The 18,140-nt window shown below is 41.6% G+C and overlaps 1 protein-coding gene across 1 annotated transcript in view; it reads right to left on the reverse strand.

Moving 5' to 3' along the window:
- LOC145412893 (uncharacterized) overlaps positions 1–17,919 on the reverse strand; it is a 99,162-nt gene extending 81,243 nt beyond the window's left edge. The window contains exons 1-3 of the mRNA XM_080282689.1: positions 17,871–17,919; positions 13,175–13,494; positions 10,393–10,469 (exon numbers count right to left, since the gene is read on the reverse strand). Of these exons, the coding sequence (XP_080138815.1) occupies positions 10,393–10,469; positions 13,175–13,494; positions 17,871–17,919 (446 nt within the window). The remainder of the gene's footprint in view (positions 1–10,392; positions 10,470–13,174; positions 13,495–17,870) is intronic.
- Positions 17,920–18,140: the final 221 nt, after the last annotated feature.

Consider the following 18,140-nt stretch of genomic DNA (forward strand, 5'->3'; position numbering starts at 1 on the left):
TCATTTCTGGAGTTCAGAGCGGGATTGTCAACTCTTTGTCCCCATGGCTTCATTTGCGCGTCCTTCTTACAAGTTGTATCAAGCTCTGCCGGCCCCTATATAATGAGCTCAGTCTCTGCATCATTGCCACTTAGATCTGCTCCTCATTTTGTTCACATCTCTGTCCTCCCCTGTACAGTTATTATTATTGTGAGTGCTCAAGAAATCTCCAAACATCTAGCAGCTGTGTGTAATTTGAGTATAACTGTTGTATTTTTTCTTGTACTGTGTAGCATAAGGTTAATTCTTAGGCCTAGTGAGGTTTTTGATTACTGTTGGGTTTTATGTCAGTCATTTTTGATAATAGTTTGTATCTGTAATAATTTATCTTGCATTAACTGAGCATTACCCGGTGTATTTTCATTTTATCAGGGCTGACTTAGATAAATTTACTCTTGCTAATTTCGTGTTAATAGAGGCTATTGCAGTTAACCATATATTTAACCTGTTTATTTGCCATTACATTATCCTTATGAGTCCTGAATGTTTTGCTGTTAGTTTGAGCATTAAACTTTAACTTGTAATTTTACCTAACTCTTTTGTTTTGAACCTGGAACTTTACGGGACAGTAGTGATTTTTAGCATTCTCACTTAAAGTGTACATTATCTTTCTCTGTTCCGTAACATAAATTTGGCGACCTCTCATCAGGATATTCAGGATATTATCATAAGGATATTGCTTGATATTTTGTGACTGTTACTTATTCATGATGTCTACTATTACTACACTTGATGAAGCCAAAGATTTTTTGTCAAATGTGCAAACAGTGTGTGATGTAGAAAACAGAACAAAGAATGAACTTAAGCTTGTTGCTCAACAATTGGGAATTGCTGTTCGCTCTCATCATTCTAAAGATCAAATTGTTGATATGATTAATGAAAGCTTGTTTAATGTAACTCCTCCAAATGAGCAAACGCAGATTGAATTAGCTAAGTTACAGCTAGCCCTGCAGGAGGCTCGTGTTAAGGAGGCTGAATTTCAAGCACGTGCTAAGGAGGCTGAGTCTCAGGCTAAGGAGGCGGAGTCTCAGGCTCGTATTCAGGAGGCTGAATTTCAAGCAAATGCTAAGGAGGCTGAATCTCAGGCTCGGATTCAGGAGGCACAAATACAGGCTCAGGCACAAATTGAACTTGCTAGGATTCAGGCAGACCATGAGTATCGCATGAAACAAGGTGGAACTGGATCATCTAGCTCTGATGATTTTGATGTGGCTAAAAATGTTAAACTTGTCCCTCCTTTTAATGAATCTGATTTAACAAAGTATTTTCAGTTGTTTGGGAGGGTAGCTACAGGTTTTAATTGGCCAAAAAAGTATTGGCCAGTACTCCTTCAAACTGTTCTCACTGGTAAAGCTCAAGTAACTTATGCATCTTTGCCTCAGGATCAATCTGATAATTATGATGTAGTTAAGAGCTTGATTCTTAAGGCCTATGAGCTTGTTCCTGAAGCCTATAGAGTAAAATTTAGGACAACTTACTAGCAAGATAAGCAATCCCATGTTGAGTATGCAAAAATCAAAGAAGATCTGTTAGAGCAGTGGTTAAATTCTAAGAATGTGGATTCTGATTTTGGTAAATTTAAGCAGATGATTTTGCTGGAGGACTTCAAGAGGTGTATTTATAAAGATGTAAGCCTATATCTTGATGAGAAAAGAATAGATAATTTGTCTGATGCTGCAGTTTTAGCTGATGAATATGTTCTCACTCACAAGAGATATTCTAGAGAAAAAGGGAAAGCTGAGAGTAAGTACGTTGCCACTACTCAGAGTACAGGTAACAGGAAAGAGAATAAAGATGATGTTTCTCAGGAAGTAAACACCAGCTTCACCTCTAGATTTCAGAAAAGTAAATGTACTTATTGTAGTAAGCTTGGTCATACTACGGAGAAATGTTTCAGGAGACAGCGTGATGTGAACAAAAAGGAGTCTTTAAATATTCAGTCAATTGGTCTAGTGTCCACCCTTGAGAGTTCCCAGAATTCTTTAACTGAGTTAACTGAACCTGCTTTGAGGGGTAACGTAAATTATCATGATGGAGCTCCTCTTTTGAGCAGTAAAGTGGGTGACACTCTCAAGAGTTCATGTGCTAATTTCCTGTCTGATGGTTTTGTCAGTCCTCTGGACAGTAATGACAGGAAATCAGTTCAAATATATCGTGATACAGGTGCTTGCCAATCCCTTATGCTGACCAGTGTTCTAGGCTCTAATGTTAATTCCTCTGATGAAACTGTAATCTTACAAGGTGTAGGGAATAATTACTTCTCTGTCCCTCTGTGCAGAGTGAATTTAGAGTCTGGTTTTGTTAATGGTTCTGTTATGGTTGGGTTGGTTGAGACACTCCCAATGTCAGGTGTAACTTTCTTACTTGGAAATGATATTGGTGGAAGTCAAGTGTGTCCAGCTCCTCAGTTGTCTAGTGAGCCAGTGGCTGCGTCCCAGGATTGTGATGTCCCTGATGTGTTCCCTGCATGTGCTGTCACTAGGGCTAAGTCTAAAGTTACTGGTGATTTAGAGGATAATGATGATGATGATGTTATCCTAGCTGACACTTTTCTTGCTAATTTGGACCACTCACCAGATGAGGCAGTACCCCATAGTGTTGATAATTTGTCTCGTCAAGAGTTGGTTGAGTTGCAGGTTGCTGACCCTGAGTTGAAAGGTCTAGCTAACTCTGCTTACAGTGAAGAAGAGTCAGCCGGTGCTTCTACTTGTTATTATGTAAAGTCAGGAGTGCTTATGAAGAAGTGGAGACCCCCAACAGCATCAGCCAACTGTGAATGGGAGGTTGTCCATCAAGTTGTCATCCCTCGTGTTTGTAGGCAGGATATCATTAGAGTGGCTCATGATTCCAGTTTGGCAGGACACCTTGGAGTGAGGAAGACTGTGGCACGCATTTTGAAACACTTCTACTGGCCAGGTATCTTCAGGGATGTTTCCTGGTATTGTAAGTCTTGTCACACCTGTCAAGTTGTGGGGAAGTGTAATCAGACCGAAAAGGTTGCACCTCTAGTTCCCATTCCTCCTTTTGAGGCGCCTTTCACCCGTGTGTTGGTGGATATTGTGGGCCCTCTTCCTAAGACTTCTTCAGGATTTTCTTATGTGTTGACCATGATTGATATGGCTACTCGTTATCCTGAAGCCATTCCACTTAGAAACATCTCAGCAAAGAACGTGGTTAAGGAAATGCTAGGGTTCTTCACAAAGTTTGGTCTGCCCAAGGAGGTACAGTCCGACCGGGGAAGTAATTTCATGTCAAACGTTTTCAAGCAGTCTCTGAAAGAGTTGGGCATCACCCAGATCACGTCTTCAGCTTACCATCCCCAGACCCAAGGAGCGTTGGAGAGATATCATCAAACATTCAAATCGATGCTCAAGAAATACTGTTTGGAACATCAGAAAGACTGGGATAAAGGTCTTCCATTCGTTGTATTTGCTGCAAGAGAATCTCCAAATGAATCACTGGGCTTCTCACCTTTTGAACTACTGTTTGGCCATGAAGTAAGAGGACCCCTTAAATTACTCAAGGAATGCTGGCTGTCGGAGGAAGATGACTTCAACCTGCTGGAGTATGTGATGAAGTTCAAAGAACGGCTGTCCACTGCTTTACAGCTGGCGAGAGAGAATTTAGGAGCTGCTCAGGAGAAGATGAAGACTTGGTATGATAAGAAGTCCAGGTTGCGCCACTTTCAGCCAGGAGATCAGGTTTTGATTCTGCTACCAGTTCATGGGCAACCTCTTCAAGCCAAGTTTAGTGGTCCTTATTTCGTGGAGAAGAAACTCAGTGACGTCAACTATGTCATCGCCACACCAGATCGTAGAAAGAACAAGCAACTATGTCACATCAACATGCTAAAGTTATATCACAGGCGGGACGAAAATAATCCAGTCTGCACTGAAGCTGTTCCACCCGAGTCTGCAAGTGAAGCTCTCCCATGCAGTATGAGCCTGAGTGATAGTTTGGGGAAGAATCCTGATATCATGAATGATCTCCAGACTAAGCTTTCTCATCTACCACCCAAGGAAAGGCAGGAGTTTTCGGCATTACTGCAGGAGTACCCGCAAGTGTTCCGTGCTACTCCAGGAAGAACCACTGTGTTGATGCATGATGTCGATGTTGGAGACGCAAAGCCAATTAAATTGCCTCCTTACCGTGTGAACCCAGTGAAAGTTCCTCTCATCGAGAAGGAGCTTGGCTACCTGTTGGACCACAAGATGATTGAGCCCTGTCAGAGCGAGTGGAGTTCTCCTGTCACTCTAGTCCCTAAGCCAGATGGGTCACAGCGGCTTTGCATCGACTACAGACGTGTTAATCAGATAACCAAAACAGACACTTACCCTCTCCCCCGCGTGGAAGATTGCATAGACAAGATCGGAAAGGCTAGGTACATAAGTAAGTTTGATTTGTTAAAGGGATACTGGCAAGTACCTATGACTGAACGTGCTAGGGAGATCTCATGTTTTGTAACACTAGGAAAGACTTTTGCATGTTCTGTAATGCCATATGGTATGAAGAATGCACCAGCCACATTTCAGAAGCTCATGAATGTTGTAACAGAGGGTTTGGCAGGGTGTGTTGTTTATATTGATGATGTATTAATCTTCAGTGACAACTGGAAAGATCACCTATGCCATGTCAGTAAATTTCTTGACCGTTTGGTTCAGGCTAATCTTGTAGCTAATTTATCAAAGTGTGAGTTTGGTCAAGCTAAAGTTCAGTACCTTGGGTATGTAATTGGTGATGGACATGTTGCACCACCAGGAGCTAAGGTTCAGGTTATAAGTGATCTTCCCAGACCTAAAAGTAGGAAAGAGCTACAAAGATTTTTGGGAATGGTAGGTTATTACAGGAGATTTGTTCTTAACTTTTCTATTCTTGTATCACCACTTACAGACCTACTGAAAAAGGGAGTTAAATTTGTCTGGACCGATAACTGTGAATCCTCTTTCAACAAACTTAAAGCTATTCTATTAAGTCAGCCAGTGCTCGCTACTCCAAATTTTGCTAAACCTTTTAAGATGTCTGTTGATGCAAGTGATACAGGAGCTGGGGCTGTTTGGCTGCAAGAGGATGATCAGGGTATTGAACATCCTGTATCTTATTACAGTAAGAAGTTCACTCCACCTCAAAAGAACTACTCCACTATTGAGAAAGAGCTTTTGGCCTTGATTTTGGGTTTACAGCATTTTTCATTTTATTTGTGTTCTGGTTTTGACCCCATAGTCATTTATACCGATCATAACCCACTGAAATTCCTTAGTAAGTTTAAAGATAAAAATCAGAGATTGACAAGACGGAGTCTACTTCTTCAGGAGTATTCATTAGACATACAACATGTCAAGGGGAAAGAAAATGTTATTGCAGATTGCTTATCTAGACTTAAGACAGATTGTTTTAGAGTAATAAGAAATTTCCTTTGTAAATTTCTTTTTCTTTGTGGGGAGGTGTTACATAGCCTATGATTTCATCATCCTTTGTGTAATTTTAACGCACAGTATGCTGCATGTTTGATCACGAGCGTGTTCTGCCTCAGTTCCCCCCTTCTACCGTTATAGTAGAGTAAGTCGTCATTTCTGGAGTTCAGAGTGGGATTGTCAACTCTTTGTCCCCATGGCTTCATTTGCGCGTCCTTCTTACAAGTTGTATCAAGCTCTGCCGGCCCCTATATAATGAGCTCAGTCTCTGCATCATTGCCACTTAGATCTGCTCCTCATTTTGTTCACATCTCTGTCCTCCCCTGTACAGTTATTATTATTGTGAGTGCTCAAGAAATCTCCAAACATCTAGCAGCTGTGTGTAATTTGAGTATAACTGTTGTATTTTTTCTTGTACTGTGTAGCATAAGGTTAATTCTTAGGCCTAGTGAGGTTTTTGATTACTGTTGGGTTTTATGTCAGTCATTTTTGATAATAGTTTGTATCTGTAATAATTTATCTTGCATTAACTGAGCATTACCCGGTGTATTTTCATTTTATCAGGGCTGACTTAGATAAATTTACTCTTGCTAATTTCGTGTTAATAGAGGCTATTGCAGTTAACCATATATTTAACCTGTTTATTTGCCATTACATTATCCTTATGAGTCCTGAATGTTTTGCTGTTAGTTTGAGCATTAAACTTTAACTTGTAATTTTACCTAACTCTTTTGTTTTGAACCTGGAACTTTACGGGACAGTAGTGATTTTTAGCATTCTCACTTAAAGTGTACATTATCTTTCTCTGTTCCGTAACAATATATATATATATATATATATATATATATATATATATATATAAGGGGGATCAAAAAATTCCCAACGCTTATCCCACTTCAGGAAGCACTTCCTGTAGTCGTTTTTTGGTACCTTGACCAGAGACTCCTGCATTTTTTTTCCTGGATTTCTTCCAAGATGTCAAATCTTCTGTCAGTCAGTTCTAACTTAATCTTGGGGAACAAGACAAAAAATATATAAAAAGCGAGATCGGGCGAGTTCGGAGGGTGCTAAGCAACAACATTGTTTTTAACAAAAAATTGCTGAACTGACAAGGCGGTATGTAGCTAGACTTTGCCATAATGCAAGAAACATTTCTGATATATATATATCGTCATCATCACCAGCCGTTTGAGTATCCACTGCAGGACCGGCCTATCCCGACCGAAGTCGGGACGATACAGCCAATGTATCTCTACCAACTGGCTTAGGCTGTCAGGTAGAGATTGTATGTAGGGTGAGAAATGTTTGTAAGTGTATATAATTGTAGTGTTGGAGTGGCTTTGGATGTGTGTGTAGTCTGTGAACCAAGTGTAATCGGCCCGCACAAGCCGACTGGGTGCAAGCATACTTTATAGTAAGCGACACTGGTTCAACCACAGCACTCCTTGTGTCCGCCAATGCAGTACGTGGCCGGGTGAACACTCCCAAAGTTTATTACCCTGGCGGGGCGCGAACCCTGGTCCACCCGTGTACGAAACGCACACTACGAAACGCACACTCTACCACATCTATATATATATATATATATATATATATATAATCCAATCCCACACCTCCCCATGAGGAGCGTAGGAGCCCTGGGCTAGGAAGTTGGTCCCGACATTTAAGATGAGAGTGACCAGCCTCACTCATCCCTGAGTGGCATTATATGAGCAATCAACCCCAACCATCCCTTGGATATAAACCTTCACTGGCTCAATCCGACTGGAGCGTAATAATTACCCACTAAACCACCAGGCCCCAAAATTTGGTTATATGGTTACCACCCAGCATAGTAAATGGTTTCCTGGTGCTCAGGAAACCATTTGGCTTGTAGAGTCACCCACAGGCTGAAGGAAGTGGAAAGAATGAAGGAAAGAAAGACAGAAGAGGGAGTGTAAAGTCACCCGTAGGCAGAAGGACAAGGAAAGAATGAAGGTAAGAAAGACAGAAGAGAATGGAAGGAAAGAAGGATGGAGAGGAAACGGCAGACACCCGAGAACAGCACTACATCGAGTGAGTGGATGGTGAGTGCCCCCACCTTATTTTTTTTTTATGTGAGGAAGAACGAACCAAAGGCAATGAGCCCGCAATACTGTTCCTTCCAAGAGAAAAACAAAATACAAGAGAGAGCCAAATTCAAGATCCATTCATTTCGAGATGCCTGGACACACTGCGTTTGAAAGACTGGCGATCATAAGAAGCAGGAAATACAGACAGAGGGAGACAGTTCCAGAGTTGACCTGTTGCATAAATGAAGGACTGGGAGTAACGGTTAACTCTTGCATTAGAGAGTTGGACAGAAAAGGGGTGAGAGTTTGCTGCTAGACGGGTGCTCTGCGCCCGTCGTAGAAGTGGAGGAATGCATGCAGACAGTTCAGAGGAACAGTGACCATTGAAGTAGCGATAGAAAAGAGATAAAGATGTAACATTGCGGCAAAGAGACAGAGGTTGAAGGGAGTCAGTAAGAGGGAGAGAGTTAATGAGACGAAAAGCCTTTGACTCCACCCTATTGAGAAGAGCTGTATGTGGGGAGCCTCCCCATACATGAGAGTTGTACTCCACACAGGGGCGGATAAAACCCCTGTATAGAGTCAACAATTGTGCAGGGGCAAAGAAAGAACGGAGTTGGCTTAGCACACCCAATCTCTTGGAAGCAGATTTTACAAGAGATGTAATATGATCTTTCCAAGACAAGTCCCGAGCAAATGAAACCCCAAGCATGTTCAACGATGATGCAGGATTAATTTGAGCATTATTAACCATAAGTGGGTATACCTGTGGAAGATTTTGTCGGGTTGATAGGTGCAAAAATTGAGTCTTTGATGCATTTAAAACAACCAGATTATTTTTACCCCAGTCAGAGATACGAGCCAAGTCAGACATTAGGTGTGCCATAGCCTCATCCCTTGCCTGTTGAAGTAACTGCTGAGATAGACATTGTGGGAATCGAATGGAAAGGTGAAGGGTGGAGTCATCAGCGTATGAGTGGATAGGGTTAGATGTACAGCTTAGAAGGTCACTGATGAATAAAAGGAAGAGAGTTGGTGATAGGACAGAGCCCTGAGGAACACCACTGTTAATTAATAGATCTAGGAGAAGAACGATAGCCGTCTACAACAGCGGCTATAGAACGACCAGAAAGGAAGCTAGAGATGAAGGCACAGATAGAAGGATAGAAACCATAAGAGGGCAGTTTGGAAATTCAAGATTTATGCCAAACTCGATCGAAAGCCTTTGAGATGTCAAGTGCAATGGCAAAGCTTTCGCCAAAGTCCCGAAAGGAGGATGACCAGGAGTCTGAAAGGTAGGTGAGAAGATCGCCTGTGGAGCGTCCCTGACGGAACCCATACTGACGATCAGAAAGAAGGTTATGATACGAAAGATGCTTTAAATTTTTTTCTATTAAGAATAAACTCAAAAACTTTTGAGATACGGGATGTTAAAGCAATTGGACGATAGTTAAAGGGTTGGGAGTGGTCACCCTTCTTTGGGACTGGCACATTACACACACACACACACACACACACACACACACACACACACACATATATATATATATATATATATATATATATATATATATATATATATATATATATATATATATATATATATATATATATACCTGTATATATACTCTCACACACACACACACACACAATTATGCACACTCCTTGCTCAATCAAAATTTGCCATATTGGTTTGAGGAAAAAATCGCAGAAGTCACGTGCACGAACAGAGAGAGAGAGAGAGAGAGAGAAAAGCCAGCAGTTCGGACTCGTACTGCCCCGTGGCAGGATGATTAACAAGACTGCACGGAAGAGGTGCGTATTGGTGCAGTGGGGAACTATTTGGTTTTGCCACTCTATTGATCTATTGTGGGAATTTCATGGTCCTCCTAGTATATCTACGAGTATATAACTACATCTATATCTATACCTGTCTATCTGTCTGTCTGTCTACCTATATACAGCTACCACCACCAACACCAACACAACCATGAAGGCTACGACCACCATCAACATCACAGCTAACACCACCACCACCACCACCACCATCATTACAGCTGCCACCACCACCATTACAGCTACCATCACCACCATAACAGTTACCACAACCATCATCGCAGCAGCCACCACCATCATAACAACTACTCCCACCACAATCATCATCACAGTGAACACCACCACCACCATAGTAGCTAAAACACCATCACAGTTACCACCATTTTCTACTGAATAAAACCGTTCGTTCGTTGCATTAGTGAAGTAACAGACATCGGAGTGTAGTTGTACTGTACAGGTCTTACCCCCCCCCTCCCATCACCATCTCTCACCCTTTCTCTACAAAGACCTACAAAACTGCACAAATATGCCGCGCCGCCTCTTTCGTGTGCATGTGTTGTAACATCAGTGGGGACAATTGTTTGGGGCCACAACACAAAATCAACTGACATAAAATTGGAACTGGCCCATTTGGGAGCCAGTTCCAACCATCCTGTCAAGTTTCATCACAATGATAGTTTTGGCTGCAACACACACACACACACACACACACACACACACACACAAATATATATATATATATATATATATATATATATATATATATATATATATATATATATGGCCTATATATATATACATACACACACACAAAGAGAGAGAGAGAGAGAGAGAGAGAGAATGTGGGGAATACCATGTACGTATTGAGAGACAGTATGTTGATATATGGACAGAATTCCGGAAAGTAAGTGCTTTTGTCCTTTATTCCTTTACACGTATGGTGAAACTTAAAACCCATAAAACTGAGTCAGTGCTTAGTAGTTTCGAAAAGACACAACTGTATATAAACAAAGTAAATTCTTGGAGCATAGGTAGTTTTGGCCTTCACGCCTCACCTGTGGTCCTTGGCGTATATGTGCGTATCCCATGTGAGGAGTTCCAACACATCGTCCACCCGCCTCAGCCACGACACCTGGATACAAGGATGGAGGTAGTTAATGGATACAAATGGATATTAGAATAAAATATGTAAAGGGAGAGAGAGAGAGAGAGAGAGAGAGAGAGAGAGAGAGAGAGAGAGAGAGAGGGGTGTTTTTATATGATAGGATGAGAGAGTGAGAAAAGGGAGGAAGAGTTAAAAGGAAGAAGGGTGAGATGGTTGTGTAAATAATATCTCACAGGCTTATACCTCCTGCTCTCTCTCTCTCTCTCTCTCTCTCTGGGGCGAAATTATAAGAAAAACCCATTGAAAAATTGCTCAACCTCTTCGTCTGGTGCACAGCAATTAACCTCACGGAGAATACTAATTAATCGAGTATAGACCCTCTAGAGCACACTATATAACCTACAACTCAGTAATTAACCTTCTCCTGCACATTAATTAACTCACTGGAACATATCCAGCCTCTGGACCACATTAATTAACCCTCAGTTACCTCAAGCACAATAATTAGCCCCTTATAGTACACTCATTACGCCCCTAGTAATAATTAATTTTCTGAGGCTCACTAATTAAGTCTTAACACTGGAGCACGTTAATTAACTCCTTATAGTGGTCATTAACCCTCTGTTGCAAATTCATTCTCTGGAATTGTTAAACATAAAGGATGGAAGTGATGTGAGTATAAGTGGCTGAGGAATGGCTGGGAGAAGGAGTGAGATACGGAAGCGGGAAGAGATCAGTAGGATGGAAGTAATGGAAGCAATGAAGAAAGTCAAAATGGAGAAAGCCCAAGGAACTGACGGTGTCTTTGGTCAAATGCTGAAGCATGGGGGAGAGATAGTAGTAGAATGGATATGGAAGATGTACAAATTGGCCTGGGAGGAAGGCAGAGTCCCGGGAGATTGGAAGTCAACTATAATTATTTCCCTGTACAATGGAATGGGGGAAAAAGAAGTGTGTGGTAATGATAGAGATATCTTAGTGTAATAGGATAAGTATACTGTATGGTAGGATATATTGTCAGAGTTAGGGAAATAACAAAGGAGTTAGTCTGACAAGAACAGGGAGGTTTTAGGAAGGGAAGAGGTTGTGTAGATCTGATTTTCATCCTAAGGTCCTTATTGGAAAATTTTCTAGAGAAAGGAAAGAAGTTGTAGGCGGCCTTTATGGAGCTGGAAAAGCATATGGCACTAGTGGATAGACAAGGAATGTGAAAAATATTAACAATATATTGAGTAAATGGAAAGCTGCCGAATGCCGTAAAGAGTATGTATGAGGGTGCTAAGGCTGCTGTGGTGTGGATGGTGAATTGAGTGATTATTTCTGTCTGAATGTTGGAATGAAACAGGGCTATGTCGTGTCCCCATGGTTGTTCAATCTGTATATGGATGGGGTTATAAATGAAATACAAGGTAGGACAGTAGATGTTGCCTGAATGAGAGAGGACAGAGTTTGGAAACTTCCTATTCTGTTGTTTGGAGATGATAATGTATTGTTAAATGAAGACGGAGGGGAACTGCAAGGCTTGGAAATGAGTTTGGGAGAGTGTGTTAGAAACGGAATCTAAAGGTGAATGAAGGGATGAGTAAAGTTGTGGTTTCCGAAAGATATGGCGTCACTGAATGGAGAGCGAGGTTGGATGATGAGGAAATGGAAAATGTGGGTTCATTTAATTATTTGGTCAGTGTGATGAGTCAGGGCGGAAGTTTAGAAGATGAAGTGCTTGAAAGGGTACAACAGGGAAGAAAGGTTGCCCGTTCTTTGAAAGCAGTGATAAGAAATAAGGAAGTAAGCATAGGGGTAAAAAAGTTGTTGCATGAGTGTATTGTGATACCAGCTCTAACGTATGAAAACGAAGCTTGGACCTTGCTGGAAGAACACAAGTCAAGAGTGAGAGCAGTAGAAATGAACTATTTGAGAGGTGCATGTGGAGTTACATGGAAAGACAGACGGACAAATGAAGATGTGAAGTAACGTTGTGGTGTGGGTGTGGATGTGGAAGAAAGCGTTAGGAGAAATACAGTGAGGTGGTTTGGCCATATGGATAGGATAGAGAGCGAGACACCAACGCGGAGAGTGGGTGTGAGTGAAGTGGAGGTGAAGAGAGGGAGGAAGAGACCAAGGATGAGATGGAGAGATGGAGTGGAGAGGTATATGAGAGTTGGGGTATGAGCTGGGGAAGGGGGTGGGGGCAGCGAAATTGCACGGGACAGGGCGATATGAAGACGATTTGTTTGTGGTCACCCCTTATTGGATTAAGGCGTCTGGTGACAGATGGATAGATGGACACAAATCAACCTTCTTTTAACACTGGAACACTGGTTAACTCACTGTAACACCAAATAATGCCTCTGGAACACTACATTATACATTATACATTATACATTAATTATCCATCAATAGCATATTAACTAGCCCTCTGTAGCATATTAATTAACCCAATAATGCAGACCAATCAACCACCTAGTGTACATTTATTAGCCCCCTGAAGCACATCAATTAACCCTTCGTGGCACATTTATTCGACTCCTGATGCACATTAATTTACCCTCTGGTGCATACTAAGCAATACCCGAGCACAAGTTAACCTCTTCATGCACAAAAATTAACCACAGAACCTCAGCTGTACCTCTTGCCTACCGTAATTAACCCTCTCGAGAGCCAAGTTAGTCCTCTGGAGCATACTAGCCTAATTAACCCCCAAGAAACTCAGCACTTTACCCTACGTAGCTCACCGACATATTGCCAGGGTGCAGCACCATACAGTCCAATGCTGCCTCCCCTCCCAGGTGCACTGTGAGGCTGCTGTTACGAGAGGCCAGTTGAGGCTGGGGAGGTAATTCTTCCTCTTCTTCTTTCTCTTCCCCTTCCTCCTCCTCCCCCTCCACAACCAGCGCCTCCTCCCCCTCCTTCTCCTCCGTCTCCCTCCCCGCTGTGAGGAGGGTTGAATGGGAGGGGGAAGGTGTGGGGGAGGAAGGGTGAAGGGGAGGAGGCAAGGTGAAGTAGTTGAGCGGCTGGAGGGTTAAGGTGGGCAGCGTTTCATTCTCTACACTTCCTGGAATTTTTGAAAAAGACGGTAATAGCAAGGGTATAGAAATGGGAAAACAATTGCCTTAATATTAAATACATGGCAGCAGTAACAAAAAAACTAGCAAAACATACTTAAAAATACGTAATAATAGTAATAATGATGATGATAATGATGATGATGATAATGATAATAATAATAATAATAATAATAATAATAATAATAATAATAATAATGATAATAATAATAATAATAAATATAATTATTATTATTAAAGTTATAACAAAAACAACAACAACAACAACAACAACAACAATAATAATAATAATAATAATAATAATAATAATAAAGAAAGAAGAAAAAGAAGAATTTATATGAAGGGGAAATAACATGGTGCAAAGTAAACAAAATTCCAGTGATTGCATCTTAAATACTTATGTGCCTATACCTTCCTTAGAGATTCTATCCCCACTCTTAGGATCCCCTTCTGCTTCTGACAATATTACTTTTCAATTATCGGTACTGTAATAACAAATCCACCCATTCATCAGTCCATCCATCATCCTGTCTAATTTTGCTGTCCACTCCAGACCGAGAGCACCGTCTTTAATTTATTCCTCTACCCTAGACGATTTTCTTGAGTTTGTGCTCTGCATTTTGAGCTGAAGGGGTTACCAGAGGCTGTAGTTAACTCCTGCAGCTCTAGAGGAGAGAATAAAAGCAGGCTAAGACTTAAATTAATACATGAGAGCCTGGGGAAAGGTTGTTGATCTTTGTGTGAGCATGAGCGATTAAACCTTTGATATCACCGACGTAGTCTCATCTGGCTACAAACAAACTGTTTTGTTCAGAGCTGGAATCATAGGCAGTTATTTAAGGTTTGCAGTCACCATCCAGTTTTGTGCAGATTTGGAGCCATCAGCCAATTTTGTTATGATTTGGAGGGACCTTTTGATTTTCTTAAATAGGTCCTGAATAAACCGATGTCTCTCCCTATCCAGATCAAGCAGTCTGAGGGTACCAAGAACAAAGCAGGAAGTACCTCAGTGTCGTATTAGGATTAACACTAAGTACCTCCTTACAGTACAGGCCAAGCATTGTTGTTGTACGTTTATATAATTAAGGCTGAAACACTTTATGGATAACTTGTACAGCAGTTAACGCTTTTTTAGTAACTTTAGTACGAATATATTTTGAACTGAAAGAGTAAGGGATATTACGAGAGTGGAACCAGTTAATGAATATGTGAGACTGTCTCGCTGGAAGTGGCTGGGGCACATATACAGAAAAGAAGGTTGTTTAATACAGGATGTGCCAGAGTGGACTGCTAGAGGAAGAAGAGGTAGAGGTAGGCCGAGGGAAACCTGGTTGAGGACAATGAAAAAAGAAGCAGGAGAGGAGTGTTGGTGGGACCTGAAGGAGATGGCAAGAGACAAATATTGGTGGAGAGAGTTCATTGAGACCCTATGCATCCCGTGGGGTGCCACAGGAAATGATTGATTGATTGATTGAAATTTTACCGTTTAGGAAGTGAGATAACTATTGATCATTAATCTAGTGACTGAATGTATTACTGGAGTATTTCTATGTACTACTAGTAAATGATATCTCAGTCTGAAGTCATCGTGGCGGTGTTGATAATGATAGCTCTCTCTCTCTCTCTCTCTCTCTCTCTCTCTTATCCACCACCATGACTCAACCATCACTCACAATACAATCACTAAAACACCCTCTGATGTGAACTAGCAGCCCAACTTTAACGCTTTTACACATACCACCAGCTGACTACTAATATGCTGAATTCCCCAAATATCGCTAATTTGAACTAAAGGCACAACATTTACTGACAACAGAGTCCCCAGGAGCGCGTTTTCCAGAGCACAGGCACCAATATTCATCAATTAAGTTGTATTTTTATCTCTCCGTGATCTGTGTATGATTCAGAAGCAACAATATAAATACGTTCTCATATATGACCTCACACACCGCATATCATCACTTGAGCTCTGATACTGTACCAACCCGTGTGTGTGTGTGTGTGTGTGTGTGTGTGTGTGTGTGTGTGTGTGTGTGTGTGTGTGTGTGTGTGTGTGTGTGTGTGTGTGTGTGTGTGTGTGTGCTTTAGCCCATTGTTGATCTGGTATGTGCGTGCGTTTGCGCTTTGCCGATTGCGTATAGTATGTGAATGTGTTTGTTTTCTGTGTAGTTTTTGTTATAGCTTCTCATGCATTAAACTAAGGCACAACTTAGGGAATCTGTTTGGAGGTGCAGCAGCCCTCATACCACATGCCATCAAACATCTTAACGGGACACCAAGCTGGCTGCCAGTGCTGACGACCAGTGATGTAATAAGCAGGCGGGCGACGCGAGAAAACTAAAATGAGGAAAAAAGAAAAAAACAAGGTGATCTGTCACGATGATGCAACACCACAATTGCTAATGTTATGAAGCTAGATGACCAGAGGAGAAATGAGCAGAGGCGAAGTGTAATTGTGAGAGAAGAAAGTTAAATGACTAAAGTGAGGTAACTTAAAAGTAAGGAGAGAAGAGGTGACATGATGTGAATGATATGAACTAACGGAAATTGAGCTGAAGTGACTGTGTAGAGAGACATATAAGTGAGGCAAAGGAAGACGTAATGTGACAAGATAAGGTGACATGAAGCAACGTCAGATGAAATGGGAATAAAAAAAGTTATATATACTCCATTCACTTGAAAAATACCATCTCTCCACCTTAACTGTTGAGTTGCAACAAGAGAAATACTAGGATAGGGCACAACGCGTGGCAGGTGGAGGCACCCACCATCCACTCACTCGTTGCAGCGCAGCCTTCTGGTATACTACTGTGAATGGCAAGCCAAAGGGTATCCTGTAACTCAAGAAGCCATTTACTAAACTGAGTAGTAATCATAAGTTCAAATGGATGCCAGATGATTTAGTGGGTTAAGGTGCTCCAAGTGGATGGGGCCAGTAAGGGTTTCCATCCGAGGGTTGGTTGGGGTTTATTGCTCACATCACTCCAGAGGGCAAGTTTAGTCACCCTTGTCTTAAAGATCGGGACTTAGTAACCTAGACCCGGACCCCAACGCCCCTGACATGGCAAACAAGAACTGGATGTTAGACAGAATGATATGGAGAGTGTCACAAAGAAGAGCAATGGAAATTATGCACTCGCAGCGTTGTCTTTTGCCTCCAGTGAGCTCGCGAAGTAATTCACCACTGGGATACGGTGCTTGTACAAGAAGTGCTATGGAAAGTTTGTAGAGCCGCAACACTTGTTATTCTGCCGCTGACGGTAACAAGAGATGAACACTAGAATATAATGTTAGTAATTATGAACTGCTTTCTAGCGACGTATAATAACATGCCAAAATGCCAAAATTCTGGTCCAGGTTAAGAATAAGGAACTACAGTGGGAGAGACAGGCCTGCTATAAGGAGCATGAGCAACGACGGCAGGAACACACAAAATTGACATGATGTGGTGTCGGGGAAAATTTGATACGAACTGAGGTGATATTGTGTGTTGGGGAGGTAGCACGATGTGAGAGGAAGTGGGAACATGAAATCAAGCGACAGGAAGTACAGTAAGTTGAAATGAACTGAGGTGACAAGGTGATTTAGGTGATGTAGCACGATGAGGAGTGAGGTGGGGACGTGCATTGAAATAAGAGTGAAGTGAGGAAAATGCAATAATGCAATATGAAGCAAAGCGTCGTGACATGAAGTGACAAGAGGCAAGATGAGGTAAACTGAGCAAACAGAAGTGGGTATAAGTGACGTACCTGCCATCAAGAGGATCAGAAGCAACTGCAACAAGACACAGCAGCTTAGTGGAGGTGGTGGTGGTGCTTCCTCTGCCATTACTCCTAAAAAGATAACAGTGGCTTTAATCACATCGCCACCTTAGTTATAACAAAAACGTTAACTAAAATGATCATAATAATAACAGTAATAATGGTAATGATAATAATAATATTAATAATAATAATAACTAGAACTCTGTAACTGTCCTGCGGACAGTCACTAATCTCCGTCTATTGTTTCTTACAATGACCTTGATCCCACTGGGGAGGTTTGGAATTTTGAAAATAAAACGAAATACGCTCTTAGGATTTCGTTCGCTAAGTTTCATTTTCAGATTACTTGCTCAGGTCCAGTTGAAATCTGTAGTAGACAAGACCACCTTATCTCGTTCACAAAACAATACTGATATAACATTTTCTGACATGCCTTTCCACTAGGCATAAAGGATTTGGATTTTTTTTTTTCTATCAGCAATGGTCCATACAAGGACACATAACATGGGCCCTACAGATTCCTCACGCAGGCTCCTGTTATCCTGGAATCGTCGCGAGACTCTGTGGCCGGAATAAAAATAACAGGAAAAACTACTCTTCACCTATGTAATAGGTGGAGACTAATAAAAGTAATAATAATAACCCAGTCATCTACCTATTGCCAGACGCCTTAATCCCATAAGCGGTGGCCACAGACATAATGTATTCTCCATGTCGCCCTGTCCCCCCCCCCCATTTCGCTTCCCTCCCCCCAGCTCACATTCTCCTCTCTCATATAGCTCTCCACTCCATCACTTCATCTCATCCTCGGCATCCCCCTCCCTCTTCTCCCCTCCACCTCATTCACCTACACTCTTCTCGTTAGTCTCTCA

This window comes from Coenobita brevimanus, chromosome 94 (assembly GCF_032717465.1).
Source record: "Coenobita brevimanus isolate Jiangsu-jjx chromosome 94, ASM3271746v2, whole genome shotgun sequence".
In the NCBI taxonomy this organism is placed as follows: Eukaryota; Metazoa; Arthropoda; class Malacostraca; order Decapoda; family Coenobitidae; genus Coenobita; species Coenobita brevimanus.